The following is a 23,398-nucleotide window of genomic DNA, read 5'->3' on the forward strand; positions in this document are numbered from 1 at the left end:
CTGCAGCTCGTAAATGCTTGTTGAACCAAAGGTTCTGTATACTGTCTAACATGGCTTTTTCTCCTAGATGTGCTGGACTATGTGCGGTATTAATAATGACTTGAACCATAGAGTCGGGGAGAAACCATGTGGCTTTTCCCTTCGTCACCCATCCCTGATCTGTCTGGACCCCTCCTTGTTCGGACCATTTCTTGATTTCTTCGGAAGTAGCATGTAACTGTATGTCTATGACATCTTGTGTAGGGTCCTAAAGTGTCATACATGTAGTCGGATCTGGAGTGGATATCTGTGTTTTGTTAACTGGAATGTCGGGAGTCTGAGCTGTAAGCTTGGCTGTTCGATCTGCTAGATCATTACCTTGGGAAATAATGTCTGTAACTTTCGTATGTGCTTTGCACTTCATGATAGCGATAGCTGTCGGTAAATGTATTGCATCTAATAGAGCTTGAATGAGGAGTCCATGCTGAATTTTGGTTCCATGAGAAGTCATGAAACCTCTCTCCTGCCAGAGCACTCCGAAGTCGTGTACGACTCCGAATGCGTAACGTGAATCTGTATATATGTTTACTTTCAGGTTCTTGGCACGTATGCAGGCTTGGGTCAGAGCAACTAGCTCTGCTGCTTGAGCAGACAGGGTGTCAATACGGTGTGTTTCAATAACTTCAGTGTCAGTAGTCACTGCATACGCGGCTACTAGTTCTCCTGTACTCGTTCTCATACATGAACCATCCACATAAAGTGTCAGGTCGGGATTAGGTAATGCAATGTCTGTCAGGTCTTGTCTTGGCTTAGTCATGGTGTTAACAACTTCCACACAGTCGTGTGTGGCGGGATTTGAAGTAACTGACGGTAACAGAGTAGCAGGATTCAAAACGTTGCAGCGTCTGATTTCTATGTGTGGCTGGAACAGTGTCAGTTCATAACCTGTTAAACGTGCAATGGTCAAGTGTTGAGTCTGTGTTCGGTTTAAAAGAATTTCCACGGAGTGTGGAACTTGTACTGTCAGGGAATGTCCTAATACTATGGAATCACTTTGTCTGATAGCTAGAGCTGTGGCTGCAACTGACTTGAGGCACGCAGGCAAAGCCTGGGCTACTGGATCTAATGTGCTCGAAAAATAAGCACAAGGCTTGTATTGTCCTGCTTGATCTTGTGTGAGAACAGATAATGCAGTACCATTACGTTCTGTGACAAAAAGTGTAAAAGGCTTACTGTAGTTCGGTGTAGCTAGAACAGGTGCTTGGCATAAGGCTTTCTTTAATTCATTAAAACTAAGTGTATGTTCAGATGTCCAAGGGAGGACAGTCGATACGGCTGCCTCCTGTGTCGTTAACTGTATCAGTGGCTTTGCTAGAAATGCATACTGAGGAATCCATTGTCTGCAATAGGAAGTGAGGCCGATAAAAGCACGTACCTCCTTCTGTGTCTTGGGCTGTGGAAGACTCGCTATTAACTGGATACGGTCTGGTGTCAACTGCCTACCCCACTTGGACAGTAAGTGGCCTAAGTAGATCACTTGCTGGACACAGAACTGAAGCTTTGAAGGGGACACCTTGTGCCCCATCTCGGCTAGGAAATACAGGACTGTAAGTGACGCACGCTCGCAATCACGTTCAGAACGGGCTGTGATCAGTAGATCATCAACATACTGGAGCAGGGCAGTGTCAGTTGGCATATGAATATTGTCTAGTTGTCTTTTAAGTGCTTGACTGTAAATGCTAGGACTTTCTGTGAAACCTTGAGGAGCTCGTGTGAATTTATAGCTCCTTCCATTTAAACAAAAACCGAAAAGGTACTGGCTGTCTGGATGAATCGGGACACTGAAAAATGCATTCTTGAGGTCTATTACTGTAAAAAATACAGCTTCAGAATCAATAGCTGTCAATAGGGATGAAATATCTGGGACTACTGGATACTGGGGTATGATACATTTATTAAGTTCTCGAAGGTCAATCACCAATCGATATACTAGAGGTGCATTTGGATCAGTACGTTTCATGACTGGAATGATAGGAGAATTACATATATTGGAGTCAGTTTCTACAACCACTCCTTGAGCAATGAGCTCGTCAATAATTTTGGATAAGGCTGCTACAGCCTCAGGTGGCAATCTGTACTGTCTGATTCGTGGCAAGACTACACCTTGCTTGAGAGTCACACGATGGGGTGTGATTTGCATGAAACCTACATCAGTTGGACCTTGCGCCCATAAATGCTGCGGTACATTTGACAATCTTGGATCAAAATCTCGTAATACATAGTGACCTTTAAAATCCCTTAAAAACAAGCGTATTCCCTCTGGGGAACAGCAAATAACTGCACCTAATTCTTTCAATGTCTTAATACCTAACAAATTTTCTGTACATGATTTCGTAAGTAATAAATCAGTAGTTCGGGACAATGGACCAACTTCTAGAGTAACTGGCTTTGATATCTCGTTTACAATAGGCTTTCCTGAAAATCCAAGGGAAACATTTCTAGAGCCTGAGAGCGGAGCCCCTGGAACCTCGTCATGACTGATAGTAGTCCTACTTGCCCCTGTATCAATCAAAAACTTTCTGTCTTTCCCTAATACTTGACTGTGTACATAGGGACCCTCTTGATCTACAGGTATCTCGATGAGAGGCAAGCCTACCTCCCTCTCTAGGCTGTTTCATGAATACTGTTGATACTCTGGATACTCTGTCTGGGCATACTGGTACATCTGCTGTGTAACATGCTGTGTTGCAGCTATAGGCTGCGGTGCTGGAACTGTCTGTTGTGCATTCTGAGGTGTCTGAGAAGTCTGTGAAACTTGTTCTGGTCTAGGCGGACGTGGTCTTTCTTTAGTTTTACCAGTAGCTATGTTGTGTTTCAGAACTTCACACTCGTTTATAAAATGACCTGGCTGTTTACAATAATTGCATGTCCCTTTAACGGGAGCTGCAGGATGACTGGCTTGATTCGGACCCCTCTTCTGACTGTCTTGTGGAACAGATTGTGCAACTAGTACTTTCATTTTCGTGTCTTTCATACGTCTCCTTTCATGTTCTTGCTCTTCCCTGATTCTATTCTGGTGATACTGGAGCATCTGGAGCATCTGTGACGGGGTACTAGCTTGCCAAGTACTTTCGACTTTCAAAACTCGATTTTTAACTTGTGGACTTGAATCCTCGACTAGTTTGGTAACAAAAAGATGAGGGTATGACTCGCTACCTGTCTTCAAACCACTGTTGATCATAAAACATTTCTCGAATCTAGAATAAAAATCACTAGTATCTTCATCCTGTTTCTGTTTACATGCTGAGATTGCATCCCAATCTTCCTTTTTCGTGGCTAATAATCTTGGCAAAACTTGAATTAATAACTCGGGCAATTCTTTACATTTGTCCCCAAGACCGGTACCTGGTACTCGTATTTTATCTTCAGCTTCTAGAGCTGTCCAATCTATCTTTTTCTCTCCCACCTCCCATTCTTTTTCCTTGAGTTTTTCATATACCCCTGCGGGCAACAGGACCTTTAACATTTTAATAATATCTGGATAAGTGTATTCTCCCATACGGAGCATGTCTTTTAATTCTCGGTGGAACCCTGCTGGATCTTTGTCGTGACAGGGAATTAATTTCTTCATCTCTAAGAGTTCCATCTTTGTGACAGGGGTGTAAACAAATACTCGTTGCATTTCACCATCCGGTGTCCTAACTGGGTGTACTTCTCGTAACGGATGCTGTCTATCTATGTAAAATGGTTTACTTTCTGGGGGTGAGACGTGAACAAAATGCGGGTTCAGAAACGTTCTATATTTGTGGCGCTGTTCTAAAATGACACTAATTAAATCGGTACCTAAACCTTTCCATTTATACTGGAGTAACTCGTTCAGGACATCATGTAACGGACCTGGATCAGAATGTTGACCCTCATACAGTGTAATGAGGTATTGGATCATATACATACCCACCAGTCTCTGCTCGGCTGGGGGCAGTTTCAGAAACATTTGTGCCACTATTTCGTCTGGAAAAGTGGTAGAATCAGTAATCCATCGGACTGCTGATCGGGCTAATTCTTGTTCATGCATGGTACTAAGTTCACTATAACCGATACGTGATTTCAGAATGTGATCGGTAGCTTGAAATACTTGTTCTAGAGAACCTTGTTCTGGTGCTGGAAGATGAAAGACTTTCTTGTGTTCTAGACGTAAATGTCGGTCTGGAAATCTAGATTTACCTACATACGCTATTCTGGCGGTATTCTCGTCGTCTACCTCTTCAGTAGAAGAGTCGTTTTCCTTCTCGCTTACTTGTGCTGTTTTGCGTTGCACGTGTAACCTTATTATTTCCTTGCGAATTTTCTTGTACATACTCTCTATACTACTGAGTGTCTTGTGTCTACCCTCGGCTATATTATCACTCCACCTTGTCAGAACTTTCATTTCGGTCGGATCTTTAGTCGGACAATCTTGTTCCCTTATTAAACAATTAATTAGAAACTTTAATAGCATGAGCTGGGTCTCAGCTTTCCTTAGAGACATGATTTCGCCAATACTTTCTGGATCATCCCCTGTACGGATGAAACGATATATTCTGTCTAGATCTTCTTTCATATTCGGTAGGGTGTCCAAATACTCGGTCACCCGTCTTACACGCAATGAATATAAAACCATATTATCATCGCCTGGGACTGGATGATAACGGCATTCGGTAAGAGCTCGCCTGATATCTGCAACGGACTGATATTTGGGCGTACGCTGTAACGCACGTTCATGTAACTCGACTAATGTTACACGTTTGTGTGGCGGCGGGGTACCAGGAGGACCTCCCCCCCCGGCCCCTAAACTGGAATCATCGACTGATACTCTTCGTGCTGGCAGAGTGACCGATGTAGCGGGAACTTATACTACGGGCTGGACCGGGGGTACCGTAACAGGTGCTGTAACAGGTGCCCCGGTGGCTGGAAGAACAGGAATTACATTATTTACAGGAGCTGGCGGAGCAGGATTCGCATATTCTGGGACTGTGTCGTCCAAATAGGACGAGAGAAAAATATCAGCTGCGGTCGGTTTGTGACGTAGCTTAATCGGAACTAATGGCGGCGGAAAATTACATGGTGCTTCCGGGGTTGCTTTTGGCAAGCCCTCGGCAAGAAGAGGATACATACCCTTAATAAGGGCATTTCTCTGTCTGTCTGACGGTTCGGCTTTAACTCGTTCACCTACTTCGATCAATTCCCTTTCTTGGGCTCTTTCTGAGGATTCTCTACTTAATTCTGACTTTCTGATTTCTTTCTCTGTTCTTTTGTGAGATTCTTTGCGCCATAACTCGATGGCATCTTTCTGGGACTGTCTGGCTTTCTTTTTCCATAATACTTCTTCTACTCGCATGATGCACTCGGCATCCCACGTACCTGATACGGGCCATCTATACTTTTCCTCTAATTGTTTGGTGTACTCCACCCATAAGTCTAGATATAATATGGCACTTATGCCATGCTTTTGATACATGAAATGACCTGGACTGTCCCTAGTCGGGACAGGAACTGCTTCTTCGAGCAGACCTTTTCTAGTTTTTAACTGACGTAATCTTGAGAACAGAGGCATGACTGGACTGGAGTCTAGACACAATACAATACACAATGAACACAATAATAACTGCAATACGAATCATTCATACCACGACGTTGAAAACACACGAAATAACATTTAGAATAACAGTTCGGACAAGATACTACCTGAAATACTGAGAACAGAACACATGAATTTCTCGAGAACAGAACTTACTAGAACAGACTAGATGCACTGCTGAAACAGTACGAAACTTACCGGTCCCATAAAGAGACACGTCAGGACCCGCATCCACCTAAGTGGACACTTCGTGTTGGATCTGTGTACCCAAACCCACGGACCAGAGACAAATTAATTGACCCTGTCTAGATACTACCCCAGCAACGGTACTCACCGGGCAGCAAGAACGGAAGGCCTCGGACTGGACTGGACTGCTACGACGACGGACGGACGAACTTCGGACTTCAGTTACAGGTGGGCCTCCGGATACCTCGGACCTTGGACTCTCGGCTTGGGCTCTGGTCGGGACTCGCCGCGTTCCTCCACCGCCTCGTCTGGATGCTGGACCGCAACCTCCGTCTCCTCCGTGGACCTGAGGGATACTTGAGGCAGAAATATCTGCCGCTGCGCAGGATGGTTCCGTCACGGCTGCAGAGGATCAGGGGGCCTGCGTGGCTTCTCCGGCGCGTGGGGAAAGGGCAAGTCCCTATTCGGGCGCCATTATGTGGTAAATAAATAATTAATTACCGGTACTATTTTTCAGGATACTCATACAAATAGATAGCTCAATAAATAAGAGTCAAGATACGAGGTAGCTAGAGTATACAGGCTTTAATTGAGCATAAAGGACTGGAACAGGACAGCCTGTATGGGGATGGGATGGCAGCTGCCTGGGGCAGGGACAAAGGAGCGCTAGCTTTTAATAACAGTGCACAAGTATATATAGTTAAAACATTTACATGGCATTCAATACAATAGGCGTAGCAGTAGGCGGAGTTTGTAGCAGTCGCGAAAGATAAGGCATAAAGTGGGTGTAACAAGAGGTGTGTACAAGGCGGATACATAGACATGTGATGCAAACGTAACAGAATATGTCATAAAAGGGGCGGAAACATGGAGGGGGCTACCTGAGCAGCTGGGACCTTTAACCTAGTGGTGCGTGCAAACTGGCAATGACGTGTTACTAGGGAGAACTGGGGGGCTATGACTTCTGCGCTAGAAGAGGAGACTAAAGTCTGGAGTGTCAGAGCGACATGTACCTAAAGCCTATCTAGTATCTAGTGTTTAGAGAACATGTTGATAGAAACTAAAAGTTATCAGGGCAAAGGCTAACAGACACTAAGACTGGGGCATGCATTATTCTACATGTAGTGTGTGTGCGAGGAATATTCTATGAATATTAATACAGTATTTCTCTTACATGGAGACATAAAGGCTAGACCATGACGGAAACTATTGATGCGATTCAATAGCTTAGGAATGCAGAGAAGGAGGGCTGGACTGATAACTAGAATCATAACATACTCTTGGCAGACTGAGAGGCAGAGCCAGGCCGAGCCGGGCACTGCGAGGCATGAAAGTAAACTAAGGGTCAGGGATACAGGTGGGGGCTGTATCGCTCCTCGGAGAGGGTTCAGGAAACAGGAGCTGAATCTGAGTCCGGGCCCTTTTGAGGCCTAGAAACGGGGACAATTCAATGAATTAACGTGCACACTGTAAAACGTGGCAACGTAGCTTTACATAGGCCTGATATTCGTTGTATTCACGAAGACTGGAAACTGGCATACTAGAGATGGACACAACTGTAATTGCGTCTTTAATCGATCAGAAAGGGAATACATGTATATCGATCATGCACATATGGCATAACATGGGGAACACGTAGGCACATATAACATGGCAAAATTTACTTTTCCACAGTTCGTAGACCGATATAAGCACTACTCACGTGTCTTACAATAACACCACACTCGTTGGCGGCACCATATTGCAAGGATTTCTGCTCATACACAGAACTGTGCACAGAGACCTAGGGCATTAGTTAATTGTAGTGTACCAGAAACTCACCTCAGTGCCTAGAAAACCCCAACCATCTAGCATCAGTGTCACATTAGCTCTTCGTCCTATAGCAAAGTAACCAATTATAAGACAACCTAGAACATGTGACTTAGGGCCATCTCAGGAATGGTGGGAAGTGAGAACACTCTTTTATTATACTCTCATACCAGTCCACAACAGGAGTAAAATAAGAGACACGGTAAGGTTAAAATATTTATTTTAACGACGTGATCTCATACGCAGTATTGTATTCAACATAAGCAGACATATGATTAAGATTATTATGTTTAGCATGGTTACAATTCCATAAAATATAAAAGGAGGAATGATATTACAATGATAGTGCAAACAGGTTATATAGCGCCTAGTTTTAACAGCCTTCCTATATAGGAACTATGTATTATAAACTAAAGAAGGTCTCATGGGCTTATTTTGGGGGACCCCATTACCTTCCTGCTCAGTAAGTGTAAATGACATCTGGATCAGCAAGGCTATCTGCAACCCTGGAATCTTCCAAGTGTGTGTAATTATGGCAAGTGTGCTATGATAAAGGCGCCAGAATCTTACTTGGCTCACAGTTGCCAAAATGCTGTGTCTAGAATGTGTTACACCGTCAGGCCGATAAACAGGCACACATGTTATGATAACCTTGACAGCTCAGCACTCACTGTTCAAACAAGGGGCACGATGTATTTCTAGAGATGCCGAAAAACAAACGTTTTCTCATGTGTAGACCTTCGTGAAGGCTAACGTATAAAAACAGCTGTGCAGTGTCGTGTGCAAAAGCAGCAAAAGGGAAAATGGCATTTAAACTTCTAATCAGGCATGCTGACATAACAAGCATGCAAAAGTAGGCCCTAAACAATACTACACCTCCGCTGATTATGTTAGGAAACAAAATTATATATATAGAGAAAATGGCAGCCTTGCCTCGGGCCGATATGTGATCAAGTTACCATTGTTTCTGTTCTATAGGTAGCTGTGTCACCATATGGATGTAATAATAAACACATATATATTGTACATGTAAGGGCCTTGTACCTAATGCCACGGCAGTGTGATAGTGTTCTCAAACAGTTTTCTGTGTCAGCAAGGTCGGTGCTTCCAAATGTGTATCACAAGTCGATGTGGCAAAGGGAAGGCAACTTTAAGGAATGTTTGTGTACATTTTAAGAACGTCACTAATTCCTACTCGGGCACATGGCACTACCTTTGTAAATAGTTCACATCAGCTGTTGATATCAACAGCTGAAGGAAATGCCTGAAGCCAACTGAACCACAGTAGCCCATGTCTGAAAGGATCTGTCCGAAAGCCCCCTTCTGTCTCTAGATGTCTTTGTATGTGTGTGATTACACATTTTATTTTGTTATGCATTGGTTTAGAATGTGGCACATAATACTTTGAGAGCTCAGCTTGGCATTAGTGGATACATAGGTAATCCTGGGGTAATGAAGAAAGAGAACTAAAGTTCATGCTAGTAGAGGATAACAGGTGGCTGTGTATCATATGGGGAGAGCTCAGCTTAGTATTCATTGGGGGGAGCAAAACTTTGCCTTAGTAGAGGCTAGCTCAGCTTGGTGTTAGTTGGTGGGGAAAGCAGAGCTTGAGGTTCACAGTGGGAGATTTCAGTTTGGAGTTAGTTGCGGGAGGGCAGAGCTTGGTGTTGTTAGGTAGGAACCTCAGATTGGTGCTGCTAATGTGAGAGCAAGGCTTGGTGTTAGATGGAGGGCCTTGATAGGAAGAGAGTGCATCTTGTAATTAGATACAGAATGATGCAACTTATTTTTAATAAGGGGTTAGTTCAGCTTAGTATTAATAGGGGTGGAACAGAACTTAGCGTACATGGGAGATAAAACCGCCTGGTGTTGGACACAGGAGGCAACAGCTTATTGTTAATAGGAGGGTAGCTTTATCTAGTGTTAGTAGGGGAGCAGATTAGTTTTTTATGACTGGTGGGTAGCTCAACTTGGAATTAATAAAAGTAGAGCTCACATTGGTGCTAATGGGGGTGAACACAGCTTGGTGTAAGTAGCGGTAAAGTACAGGTTGGTTCGAGAAGAGCTCAGACTGATGAAAGTTATATGCAGCACTCAGCTGCCTTTTTTCTATTTTCTCACTATAGAAAGACTATATTAATACATGCAGACTTACCATTTAGTAGGAGAAAAGCACACCTTTTTTATACAGGGAAGGGTCAGCTTGGTATTGGTAGCAATGGAATGTTGAGCTTGTTATTTTTGTAGGAGAATAAGCATCTGGAAGTTAGCTGTAGAAAAGCTTGCTATGGTTGAATCAGAGAGGGTTTCATTTCAATAGGCAGGAGTGTACAAATCAGCTCAGCCTTGATTTAGAGATAGAGACTCAACATGAATATACCTCAAGCTAGCTGCAGTCAATTACAGAAATCACCTTGGTATTAATGGTAACCCCTAAACATTTTTTGTGCTATCCCTGTTTTATTTATGGTCCAAAACCAAAGTCCAGTAGATGAATCATACTGCAAAGGAAACAACAGTTTGATGACCAACCTTTAAGAAATATACATTTTAGTAAAGAATAAATAAACACTCACAAGGAAAGCTATACATGTAAGACCCAGGGCCAGATGTACAACCCTATTTTTGCAGCTGCAAATGGGAGATCTGCCCGTTTGTGACTGCAAAGAATGTTGCAGGCATGTTCAAATACTATTTTGCGAGTCACTGACTCACAAAATAGCATTTGCGACTTTTGCTATTAGGAAGGGCCGTCCGTTCCTAATAGCGAGTCACCATGCCATGTACTGTTGTTTTGCGTCTGCATTTGTGGCCGCAAAACACTTGCAGTTCACCACCTACCACAAGTAGGTGGTAAACCACTCGCAAACGGGAAGGGATCCCTAGGATACCCCTTCCCCTTTGTGAAAGGGAGCGTAAATATTTTTAAGAGCTGACAGAGGTCCCAGGGACCACTGCCTGCCCTTAAAAAATGAAACTGAAATGTTTCATTTTTAAATGCATCCCACTTTTTTTTTAGGAAAACAGGCTGAAAAAAAAAATGCTTTATTTAAAAGCAGTCCCAGGGATGGTGGTCTGCTGACCCCAGCAGGCCATCATCCCTGGGAGTGCTAACCATTCCCAATGGGGTCGCAAATTGCGGCAGCCTCATTAATATTCATGAGGCATGCAATGTGCGATCCCATTGGGAATCACAAACAGTGTCTGATACACTGTTACGCATTAAGTTTAGCGAGTCGCAAATTGTGAGTCTCAATTTTGCACAATTTTTGACTCGCTAACGTAATGGTTGTACATCTGGCCCCCAGAGTCTGTCTTACACATAGCTCAGTAAACATCACTGTATGAACTCACCTGCAGCTATGAAAACCAAGAAGAGGCTGGCACCGGCAGCGAACAACCTCATGATGACAAAGAGGATGGAGTTGGCTGTGCAGAGCTTGTGACTTGAGCTCTTTCTGATCTTGCTTCTCTTCTGGAGGTTTTAAATATAGGTAGCTCCCCTTTTTCTCAGGGTGGGTTTGAGGAGGTCACATGACGCAGTAATGTTGATCTGGTTGGTCACATTTGGCTATCTTAACTCCCCCTCTTTTCCTTCTTCTTCGTCCTTCTACTGCTGACCTGATGTGTCAAGGAAAATGACTCAAGTGATGAGTGTTCTCTCATTCAAATGTAGATGGCTTAGCTCCTCATTGCCCCTGTATCAATTTGGATGGATGATGCATGTTTAATTAATGCATTGGGATACATTTACATTCTGCCAACCAGAAAATGGTGTCATTCAAAAGCTCAGAGAGGAAAATCCCTTTTGATACGCCTTTTTGACATCTGAAACGTTTGCTCTTGTACGAGCTGCCCTCTTACCATGTACATTGTACAGCACAGAGTGTTTATACGAATAGGTAATAGACCTGTACAAAAATAGGGACACACATATTTATAAATAATATTTTGGTGATGAAGCAATATCGATCCATTAACAAAAAACATGTTTTCAGCTGTTTTCTTCTAAATGTGTGCCACTTTCTTGTTATCATAAAGTAGCAACCTAAGACTGATCTATTGTGACAGACTTGGACCAAGCTTTTTAGATCAACAGCAATTCAAACAGTATTCTCTGGTTAACTTACTTTTATTCATCTAACAGATGTCTGCTAGATTTCTACATTCTTCTTTGATAATGTGTTAAATCTGAGTGTCAAAATTAAAAGCATGCATATTTATATGAGGTGACATTGTGCATGCTTTATCTGCTTGTCTAATGAAAAGAGAATGTAAACCAGTGCTCAAATTAGCAACTGTAGAAAATAATAGAGTGGCAGGGTTCTTTTGATAAATCAAATCAGGTGTTTGGTAATCACGACTCCTCACCCGTAAAGGTCTCAAGGCGCTGGGGGTGGGAGGGGGGGTGGGGGTTTGCATGTTCCAGATCATCAAGAAGGGGGTCTTTCGAAGAGCCAGGTTTTGAGGTGTCTTGTGAAGACGGGCAACGATGTTATCTGTCTGAGGTGGAGCAGAAGGTCGTTCCAGGCACTGAACGCACGGAAGGAGGAGGAGCTGCCTCCCGATCTGGTCTTTTTGGTGCAGGAGACCAGGGCGTAGGAGAGATTGGCTGATTGTAGGGTCCTTTGGGGTGAGTGGAATTTGAGTCGGCTGTTCAGGTATGCTGGTCCGGTGTCGTGGAGGGCTTTGTGAGCGTGGGTTAGCATCTTGAAAGTGACTCTAGCTTCAATGGGGAGCCAGGGGAGTGTGCACAGGTGCTGGGAGATGTGGCAGTGGCTTGGCAGGTTGAGGACCAGTCTTGCGTCTGCGTTTTGGATGTTCTGTACCTTGCAGGTGAGGTTTTTGTTTATTCCGGCATAGAGTACATTGCCGTAGTCAAGCCTGCTGGTGACCAGGGCGTGAGTGATGGCCTTTCTGTGTTCGAGGGAGATCCATTCGAAGGTCTTACATAGGAGGCGGATGTGGAAGCAGGAGAACGAGACGGAAATGATCTGGGGGTCCATTTTGAGCTCTGAGTTCAGGATGATTCCCAGGTTGCGTGCGTGGTCTGTGGGGGTGAGTGGGCTTTGGGGGCAGGGGTCCACCAGTTGTCATTCCAGGGGTCTGGGTTTGGGTCCATGATGAGTACTTCCATTTTGTTTGTGGTTCCATGCTTTCTCGAAAGTTGTGTCTGGCGGTGTGGGGTTAGTTGGATAAGGAGAGGATGAGTTGGGTGTCATCTTCGTATGACCCAATGTTGAGTCCATAGGTTCTGACGATGGGGGCGGACAGAGCCATGTAGACGTTGAAGAGTGTAGGGCTAAGGGAGGACTACTGGGGGACTCCACAGGTGATAGGTGTAGGGTCTGAGAGGAAAGGGGGAGTCTAACATAAAGCGTTCTGCGGGAAAGGAAGGACCGGATCCAGTCAAAAGACTGTGCCAAACGCCACTGAGAGGTTGAGGTGTATGAGGGCTGTTGTTTCTCCTTTGTCCAGTAAGGTATGGATGTCGTCCGTTGCGGCAAGGAGGGCAGTTTCAGTACTGTGTTTTTTTCTGAAGACTGGGAAGAGTTGAGGATGTTGTGCTCTTTGATGAATGTGGCGAGTTGGCTGTGATGGCTTTCTCAATTACTTTCGCTGGGAATGGGAGCAGGGAGATGGGTCTGTAGTTTAAGGTTGGTGGAATCAGCCGAGGGTTTCTTCCGGATGGAGTTGATCTAAGCGTGTTTCCAGTCATCAGGGAACGAGGCGGTTGCCAGGGAGCGGTTGATGGTCTGGCAGAGCATGGGTGCAATGGTGTCGGCGGCTCTGTTGAAAATGTGGTGGGGACAGAGGTCTGTGGGGGCCCCAGAATGGATTGACTTCATTGTCTTCAGTGTGCCTTCGGTGGTGAGGGCTGTCCAGTTGTCGATCGCTGGCTTCAAGGTGTCGGGGTGGTTGGTGAGGGTTCAGTGTGTAGGTTGTCTTCGTTGAAGTTTTCTTAGAGGCTCTTGATTTTGTGGTGGAAAATGGTGCTGAGTTTGTCGCAGAGGTCTTGTGAGGGAGGGATGTCAGTGGACTCGCTGGTAGGTTGGGCAAACTCCTTGATGATTTTGAAGATTTCTTTGCTGTTGTGTGCATTAGTGGAGATTCTGTCTTCAATTGCTGTTTTCCTCGTTCTTCTGATGAGTTGGTGGTGGGCGTTGGAGGCAGATTTGAAGTTGTTGTGGGCTTCTGTGGATTTGGTGTTCCTCCAGTCCTTTTTGAGGTGGAGGCAAGTGCGTCTGGACTCTCAAAGTTCAGTGGTGAACCATCTAGCTTTCTTGGCGTGGGTGTTGTAGTTTTTGTTGAGGTGGGCTATGGTGTTGGCACTGTCGGAGATCCAAATGTGCAGGATTCGGGCTGCGGTGTTGGCGCAGTCGTTTTCCGCAATGGTTGGGGTGGAGTTGCTGAGTGATGAGGTTAGCTGGTCGTCGGTAATTCTTATCCAGTTTCTTCGTGGGAGCGAGTGTCTGTGTATGGTGGGTGTTCTGAAGGTGTAGTGGACGCATTGAGGGTCAGTCCATGGGAGTTCGGTGGTGTGGCTGAAGGTGATGGAGTTCCCTGTTGTGAAGAGGGGGTCAAGGGTGTGTCCTGCTGAGTGCGTGGGTTCATTCACGCTCTGGCAGAGTCCAATTTTGTGGAGGTTGTCCAGGAGGAATGTGGTGCAGGGGTCCAGTTGGTTGTTGAAGTGGAAGTCGAGGTCTCCCAGTATGGTGTAGTTGGTGGACGGAATGGCATGCAGGGAGATGATGACCGTGATGGATTTGGCAAAAAGTCTGCGGGATCCAGTGTCAGAACCCCACAAGTCTCACCTATTACTTGTGGAGCTATCTCGCAGGGACGATGTGAGCAACCTCCTCTGTCCCCCTTACTACCTGATCCGATGTAGAATGTCCAGACCTAGGCAAGGATGGTACCAGGGGAACTGTCACAGGTAGGGTAGGGATGTCGTCAGGGAAGACCGGATGGTAATTCTACCAGTCATAGGACTCTTTCTGGGAGTCCATCTTAATTGTCTTGCGGTGAGGGCTCTGGCAGAACGGAGGAATTGCAGGTTTCTATGGTCGTTGTATATGTTTACTGGGTGTCGGGCATCTTTGAGGTAATGACGCCATTCCTCGAAGGCGGCCTTGATGGCCAGTAATTCCCGGTCTGACACAGTGTAATTGCGTTCCGCCGGTAGCAGTTTGCGGGAATAAAAAGCCACAGGATGTAACAGGCCTGTGTCGGTGTTCCATTGTGACAACACCCCTCCAAAGGCGTTTAGCGATGCATCTGCTTCCACTATGAAGGGTTGTTCAGGATCAGGATGTCGTAGAACGGGAGCTCTAGAAAACCTTCTTTTTAGTTCCAGGAATGCCTCTTCTGCTTCTGGGTTCCAGGAGAACTTCACCCCTTTGCGCAGTAAGCTGGTGATGGGCGTAACAATGTTAGAGGAACCGGTGATGAAAGCCTATAATAATTGGCGAACCCTAGGAATCTCTGGACCTGTTTGACGGAACAGGGCGATGGCCATTGAAGGACAGCCTCGACTTTTCTGGTGTCCATTCTGACCCCCTCCAGGGTGAGTATGTGACCCAGGAACTCGACCATGGTGGTGTGGAAAACACTCTTCTCTAGTTTTACGTAGAGGCCGTGTAACTGAAGTTGAACACAGCGCGAACATGAGTTATGTGTTCTGGAATGGTATCGGAGAAGATCAGAATGTCGTCGATGTAAACAACACAAAAGCGATTGAGGTTCTCTCTCAAGACTTCGTCAATGAAGAACTGGAATGCTGCCAGAGCGTTGCAGAGTCCGAAGGGCATGACTCGGTACTCGAAAAGACCGTATTTAGTGCGGAACGCGGTCTTCCATTCATCGCCCTCACGGACTCTGACGAGATGGTAGGCAACTCGAAGATCCAGCTTGGTATATATGGCAGCGTTTTTTACTTGGTCCAAGAGGTTGGAAATGAGTGGCAAAGGGTACCGGTTCTTGATCATTATGGTGTTTATGGCTCTTTAGTTGATGCATGCCCTTAAATCCCCCTGTTTCTTTGCCACAAAGAAGAGAGAAGAAGAGACAGGTGATTTAGAGTGGAGTATGAACCCGTTTTGCAGGTACTCATCCAGATAGGTACATCGGTGGTGGTTTTCCTTTTCGGCGAGTGAGTAAACCTGGCTACAAGGAAGCGTTGATCCAGGAATGAGGTCTATCCTGCAATCAAAGGGGTGATGCAGTGGTAATGTGTTAGCCCCCTTCTTGTCAAATACTGAGGCCAGGTCTGCATATGCTTCTGGTATGTCTTCCAAAGTGACTGTCCCCATCCCTATCAAAGGTACTGAATGGGCTTGTGTTGCATGACCCCCTGATGTGCCTTCTTGTGGATAGCAGTTAGTGGTGCATTGGTCGGAATCAAGGGTCATGATCCGGGTCTTCCAATCGATGCGGGGGTTGGTGGCTACTAACCAAGGAAGCCCTAGAATAAGCTTGAACTGCGGAGCGTCTATCACGGCAAAGGTGATAGGTTCGGTGTGCTCATTCATGCACGTCATATGTAGTACTTCTGTTTGGTATCGTATCAGCCCCGAGGTTAGGTCGGTGCCGTCCACCGTTTTCACGCTTTAGGGTTTGTTCTTGGGTATGGACGGAATGCCCTGTCCCTCCATGTAACAGGTGTCTATGAATTTTCCTGTGGCACCTGAGTTGATGAGGGCTGTGACCGTCCATGTCTGTCCCATCAAGGACTGTAAGGATACCGTGATTCCCATGTGTCTGATGTTGGTAAGGGATTCCATGAGAGGGTCCCGCATGGAGGAAGAACCCAGTAGACCAACCCCTTTGTCTACTGGGTTTTGTTGTTTCCCGCTTCTTCTTGGCGGGTTACGGAAAGAGCGTAGGGCTTGTTGGTTCAGGTCTTGGCGGGTTTCACCGGACATTCCTTGACGAAATGCCCACTCTTGCCACAGGACAGGCATAGGTTTTGTTTACTTCGCTTTTCTCTTTCATCCCGGGTTAGGGGATCACGGGCACCACCGATCTGCATAGGTTCAGGCGCTTTGAAGGTCTTCCTTGGCTCACTCCTGGGTTTTTCTCGGAATTACATGAACTGGGTTTCGGTGCCCTTCGTTTTTTCGGTTTTACGCACCTGCAGTCTGAAATTCAGCCTCACCACCAGGTCAATGAAGGAGCCGATGTCATCATGAGGGTCTGGTTGCTGCGAGAAAAGATCCTTGAGGTTGTCTTGTAACCCTCTATAAAACACAGACACCTGTTTGGAATCTGGCCATCCGGCTTCGATATCCAGTCTGTTGATGGTTGTAATATAGTGCAGCAGGTCGGAGGTGCCATGTTTCAGGTTCAATAGCTCATTGTCTGTGGCTTGCACGAATGTATGGTGGGCAAACATTCGCCGGAGGGTTTCCTTAAAGACGGGGAGGTGATGAAGCATGGGGTCATCATTTTTGACCAAGGCTCTGGACCACTGGGCGGCATCTCCTCCAAGGTAGGACAATATTGGAGGTGTCGTCGGAGAAGGCAGAAGCCCGTGCCATGAAATGCAGCTGGCATTGATTCAGGAAAATGCTGTGTTTGGTGCTGTCACCATAGAAGCGTTCTGAGGGTGCTAGCTGTACTGGGTGTGGGGTAATCACCTGTATGGGTGGGTTCTGGTTGTGTGAGTCAGGAACTGGCCCCCCGTAGGTAAACGTTGGAGGGCGTAAGACGCCTCCATGTTTGGGTCTACTGGCAAGGTCTGGACCCCACGCCCCTGGTTGCCCCGCTACTACCTGTCCCTGCAGTGTCGTAATGTCCTCTCGCAGACTCAAGTTATCTGCCTGTATGCAGGTTAACATGGCTGCGATGTCCAGTAGGGTAATTTCGGGGTCTCTCATGACGAGAGGTGAGATAATAAACGTGGGCATCTAGTTCTGTCAGAACCCCACAAGTCTCACCTGTTACTTGTGGAGCTATCTCGCAGGGACAACGTGAGCAACCTCCTCCGTCTCCTTCCGTACCTGATCCGATGTAGAATGTCCAGACCTAGGCAAGGATGGGACCAGGGGAAGCTGTCATAGGTAGGGTAGGGATGTCGTCAGGGAATACCGGATGGTAATTCTACCAGTCATAGGACTCTTTCGGGGTGTAGCCGGCTACATAGGGATAAGCAAACAATTAACACCCTTACTACCTAGGTCATACACACACCAATCATGAAAAACAATAGATTGTATACAAGAACTGCAGTCACCTGAATAGTAGATGCTTGCTACTGATAGAAGGCCTTCCAGGGTTAACAGAGAACGACTTGGTAGTGTCGGCGTTGGTAGCTCCTCAAGAAGGAAAGGTAGATGCCAGTACTTCCAGGGGTAAAGTAAACAGTAGTCAGAACGCGATCACGCTTCCCTGTGCTTGTCGATGTTCTGGAACATTTATTTATTTATTTATTTATTTAATTTATATGGCGCGTTATAACCACAGGGGTCTCTAAGCGCTGTCTGTCCAGATTTACATGCAGGATGTTACATAGTGAGATGTTACAAACGAAAGGCTGTGCACCTAGAAGCTACTCCATGCTTGTTTGTACAACACAGTTTTTAGTTTTTTTCTAAAGGGAAGTAGACTACTTTCCTTCCTGAGATCTGAATCCAATTTATTCCACAGTGCTGGAAGCACGTTGGAAAACGCACGGCCCCCCACCGTCGTCAGCTTGAAGCGGGATTGGGACAGGAAAGTGGCATCTGACGAGCGCAGAGTCCTGCCCGGAGTGTAGGGGGATATGCGGGATTTCAAATATTTAGGTGCTTTGCCGTGCAGAGCCTTGTGAGCAATACACAATCCCTTGAATACAATTCGCTGACGTATTGGGAGCCAATGCAGCTCCCGCATCAGGGGAGAGGCATGGGCAGTCCTGGGTTTTTTGAATATGAGCCTAGCTGCATCATTCATAACTCCCTGAAGCTTGTCCAGCAGCCGCTGAGGCAGGCCTAGGTATAGGGAGTTCCCGTAGTCCAGCCTAGCCAGAATTGTGGCTGAAACCACGTGTCTCAAGGTAGAGAATGATAGCAATGCCGAGATCTTCCTTAGCTGTTTTAGGAGGCCTATACAGGTACCCACTACAGTGGAAACCTGTTTTTCCATGGATAATTTATTATCCACATATAGGCCTAAGCTCTTGACTGCAGCTGCCGGTTTGGGTGGTGTGCCCAACTCTTTAGGCCAGAAATTGTCACTCCAGGGGTTGCCCGAGATGGAAATGGGCAACACTTCTGTCTTGTCTGGATTGACCTTCAGAGAGTTCTCCGACATCCAGTTCACTGTGGTTATCAGTATGTCCTGTAACCTAGCGGATGCTCCCGGGCCATCATCCAGCCGGATGATGATCTGGGTGTCATCGGCATAGTTAAACACTAGGCAGTCCATCCCATTCAGGAGAGCAATTAATGGCTGCAGGTAGATGTTAAAAAGTAGGGGTGACAAAGCAGAGCCCTGAGGGACCCCGCAGGTGATCGGCGCGGGGGTAGAGAGTAGATCACCCAACTGCACTCGTTGTGTCCTACCCTGCAGAAATGATGCAAGCCATGCATGCGCTGTGCCCGTGACACCAAAGGATCTCAACCGCGACAAGAGCTGTTTGTGACACACGGTGTCAAACGCCGCGGAGAGATCCAATAGTATCAGGGCACTTGATGTTTTTGCATCGGCCCGAATTCTTAACTCATCCAGAATAGATGTCATAACTAGTTCCGTGCTATGATTAGCGCGGAACCCTGCCTGATTGGTCTCCAGCAGGTTATTACTTTCTAGATGGGCCGAGAGAAGGGCTAGCACATGCTGCTCAATCACTTTGGCCAAGAAAGGCAGCTGAGAGATGGGCCGAAAGTTTTTCAGGCATTTTGTGTCTGCGCCGGGTTTCTTCAATAAGGGGATCAGGCGAGCCTCTTTGAAGGCTAGAGGGATCTGTCCTGTACAAAGAGAGGTGTTCAATAAGTGCAGGACCTCTTCCTCTAATCCTGGCATTGCCACCTTAAATATGTCAGGAGGGCAGGGGTCAGCCCGGGAACCTGATTTAACTCGGCCTAGGATGTTGAGTAATTCTAGTTTGGACATAGGGGCGAACTCAACTAATGAAGGAGTGTTTAATGGGTTGATAAGGTCAGGTAGGCCGGAGGGACAGTCGAGGGGTACAGTTTCCTCAATTTCGTGTAGAATGTCAGATATCTTCTTTACAAAGAAGTCCTGAAACCTCTGACAGTCCACCTGAGTAAACTCAGGGCTTTGCTCTTTGTTGACCCTGAGCTCTGCCAAAACCCGAAAGATTTCTTTTTGTGGGTTTTTTGCAGCCACTATTCTCTCCTCGAAAAAAATAGCCTTCCTAGAATGTATAGCTAGCTTATACTGGGCTAGGGATGAAACATATTCTTGTTTGGAGATGGCGTCGTATTTTTTACGCCATGCCCGTTCTTTCTTCCTCACCCCACGTTTCATCTCCCTTAGGGAATCATTGTACCAAGGTGCCCCCGCTCCTCTTGCCACCTTCTTTGTCCTGCGAAGAGGCGCTACCACATCAATGGCACTCCTCAGTTTGTGCTGGAGGTGACCACATAGAGCGTTCACGTTGGCATCCTGCTCTTTTAATGAAGGGCAGTGTTCTAAAAGGTGGACCAATTTCTCTCCATCTAGATTTCTCCATTTGCGGGCCGTTTTCCAGCCCTCCCCGGATTTAAGCGGAGGGCCCTTCAGCACAAGTCTGCCCTTTATTAAAGAATGGTCGGACCAAGCGCATGGTAGAATTTCCGTGCTGCCCTGGACTGGCATATTGGTCCAGACTAAATCCAGTACATGACCTTTGTCATGTGTTGGTTCCTTGACCTGTTGATTGAGACCTAGTGAAGAGGCCGCCTCCTCTATCTGAAGCGCTTGTCCTTCCTTGGGGGATTTTTCCCAATGATAGTTGAAGTCCCCAACAATCACCAGTTTATCGTATCTTGTGCATAGGTCCTGGACCAATTTTACAAAGAGCGTGGGGAAATCTGGCGACGCCCAAGGTGGCCGGTAAACCACCAAGAACACCACACAGACCGCTCCCCTCCTAAGCTTAACCCCCATGACCTCGGCTCCTCCAAGGGTTTCGGAGAGGAACCTTTCCGCATGGAGGCATGACTGGTACAAGAGGGCTACTCCTCCTCCTCTCTTGGCCCCCGCCCTATTAAGATGAATGGCTAGATAGTTATCTGGAAGGGCCGCCACTAAATCTGGCGCTGAACAATCCTCCAGCCATGTCTCTGTGAGCGCAAGGACATCTAACTCCCCGTCTTCCAGGAGTGTGAAGACCTCCAGCCTATGACTCTGCAGAGAACGCGTGTTCAATAAGCCGTAGCACAGGGTATGGATGTTAGACGAGCGCTGCCGCCCTCTAGTGCTCCTTGGCGAGGTTAATAAGCCCTCACAAGCCAGCCGATGTATAGTATCTGGCTCAAGATGAGACTTGCCCAAGTTGAGCTGCAGTAAGTCATCCCTAGAATATAACACGTTTTGGGCAGGGGTTCTGGCCCCAGGCCCCGGATGGTCACGGATGGGCAAAGATGGGCTCACCTCTGGCGAACCTCCGGCGCACCAATGGCGCGCTCGCTGCGCGTCACCGCTGCGCGTTTGCTCCATGTGAGCTTTAAATAGGAGGCTGCTGACGGTCCTAGTACAACCACTAGACCGTCAGCTCTCCAAGATGGCCCCCGGAAGTGAGGGTGGAGGGCTCTGTACCGCGTTGGACACTCCCTCCACAACAAACAGCACAAGCTGCGGTGGAACGGGGAGGAAAGCGGTAATATCTAGCAGGTAACTTCGTAATGCGCCCACATCAGCAAAACATGTACCATGCAAGTAATAAACAAATTAGCACAAAAGCGGAGATTAAAAAATAATGCTGTTAACAAGTATGCAGCAAAGCGGCGATTTTAAAATAGTGCAATTTCGAAGTGCAAACAGATGCGTGCTAGCGTGGTCAGCAGCGCTACTGAGAGCAGCGTTTCAGCGTTTCAATTTCAGTTTCGGTAGGACAGTAATTTCTGGCTTCTAACCGCGGCAGGAAATGCTCGCCCTAAATAGGAGGCTGCTGACGGTCCTAGTACAACCACTAGACCGTCAGCTCTCCAAGATGGCCCCCGGAAGTGAGGGTGGAGGGCTCTGTACCGCGTTGGACACTCCCTCCACAACAAACAGCACAAGCTGCGGTGGAACGGGGAGGAAAGCGGTAATATCTAGCAGGTAACTTCGTAATGCGCCCACATCAGCAAAACATGTACCATGCAAGTAATAAACAAATTAGCACAAAAGCGGAGATTAAAAAATAATGCTGTTAACAAGTATGCAGCAAAGCGGCGATTTTAAAATAGTGCAATTTCGAAGTGCAAACAGATGCGTGCTAGCGTGGTCAGCAGCGCTACTGAGAGCAGCGTTTCAGCGTTTCAATTTCAGTTTCGGTAGGACAGTAATTTCTGGCTTCTAACCGCGGCAGGAAATGCTCGCCCTAAATAGGAGGCTGCTGACGGTCCTAGTACAACCACTAGACCGTCAGCTCTCCAAGATGGCCCCCGGAAGTGAGGGTGGAGGGCTCTGTACCGCGTTGGACACTCCCTCCACAACAAACAGCACAAGCTGCGGTGGAACGGGGAGGAAAGCGGTAATATCTAGCAGGTAACTTCGTAATGCGCCCACATCAGCAAAACATGTACCATGCAAGTAATAAACAAATTAGCACAAAAGCGGAGATTAAAAAATAATGCTGTTAACAAGTATGCAGCAAAGCGGCGATTTTAAAATAGTGCAATTTCGAAGTGCAAACAGATGCGTGCTAGCGTGGTCAGCAGCGCTACTGAGAGCAGCGTTTCAGCGTTTCAATTTCAGTTTCGGTAGGACAGTAATTTCTGGCTTCTAACCGCGGCAGGAAATGCTCGCCCTAAATAGGAGGCTGCTGACGGTCCTAGTACAACCACTAGACCGTCAGCTCTCCAAGATGGCCCCCGGAAGTGAGGGTGGAGGGCTCTGTACCGCGTTGGACACTCCCTCCACAACAAACAGCACAAGCTGCGGTGGAACGGGGAGGAAAGCGGTAATATCTAGCAGGTAACTTCGTAATGCGCCCACATCAGCAAAACATGTACCATGCAAGTAATAAACAAATTAGCACAAAAGCGGAGATTAAAAAATAATGCTGTTAACAAGTATGCAGCAAAGCGGCGATTTTAAAATAGTGCAATTTCGAAGTGCAAACAGATGCGTGCTAGCGTGGTCAGCAGCGCTACTGAGAGCAGCGTTTCAGCGTTTCAATTTCAGTTTCGGTAGGACAGTAATTTCTGGCTTCTAACCGCGGCAGGAAATGCTCGCCCTAAATAGGAGGCTGCTGACGGTCCTAGTACAACCACTAGACCGTCAGCTCTCCTGCGCTATACCAGACAGCAGAAAGGAATAGAAGAATCACAACCACGCTTCCCTGTGCGTGACGTGTAGAGGTAAACCAAAGAAATGTGCTCCTGCTCCAAGAACAACAAGGAAAGCCATGTCCACGCTGTCCCAGCGTGACACGGTTCATGCAGGGGTAAGGCGCTCCTGCGCTGAGAACAAACAAAGAGGTCAGCCGTAACCACGCTGTCCCAGCTTGTCACGGTTCATGCAGGGGTAAGGCGCTCCTGCGCCGAGAACAAACAAAGAGGTCAGCCGTGTCCAGGCTGAACCAGTGTGACACGGTTCATGCAGGGGTAAGGCGCTCCTGTGCCAAGAACAAACAAAGAGGTCAGCCATGTCCACGCTGTCCCAGCGTGACACGGT

The 23,398-nt window shown here is 46.8% G+C and overlaps 1 protein-coding gene across 1 annotated transcript in view; it reads right to left on the reverse strand.

Moving 5' to 3' along the window:
* The window catches only part of LOC144767729 (phospholipase A2 inhibitor and Ly6/PLAUR domain-containing protein-like), a 262,378-nt gene extending 251,313 nt beyond the window's left edge, over window positions 1–11,065 (reverse strand). The window contains exon 1 of the mRNA XM_078651114.1: window positions 10,946–11,065. Coding sequence (XP_078507240.1) covers window positions 10,946–10,997 — 52 coding nt within the window. The 5' untranslated portion in view covers window positions 10,998–11,065. The remainder of the gene's footprint in view (window positions 1–10,945) is intronic.
* Between the last annotated feature and the right edge of the window lie 12,333 nt (window positions 11,066–23,398).

This window comes from Lissotriton helveticus, chromosome 7, assembly GCF_964261635.1.
Source record: "Lissotriton helveticus chromosome 7, aLisHel1.1, whole genome shotgun sequence".
NCBI classification, from domain to species: domain Eukaryota; kingdom Metazoa; phylum Chordata; class Amphibia; order Caudata; family Salamandridae; genus Lissotriton; species Lissotriton helveticus.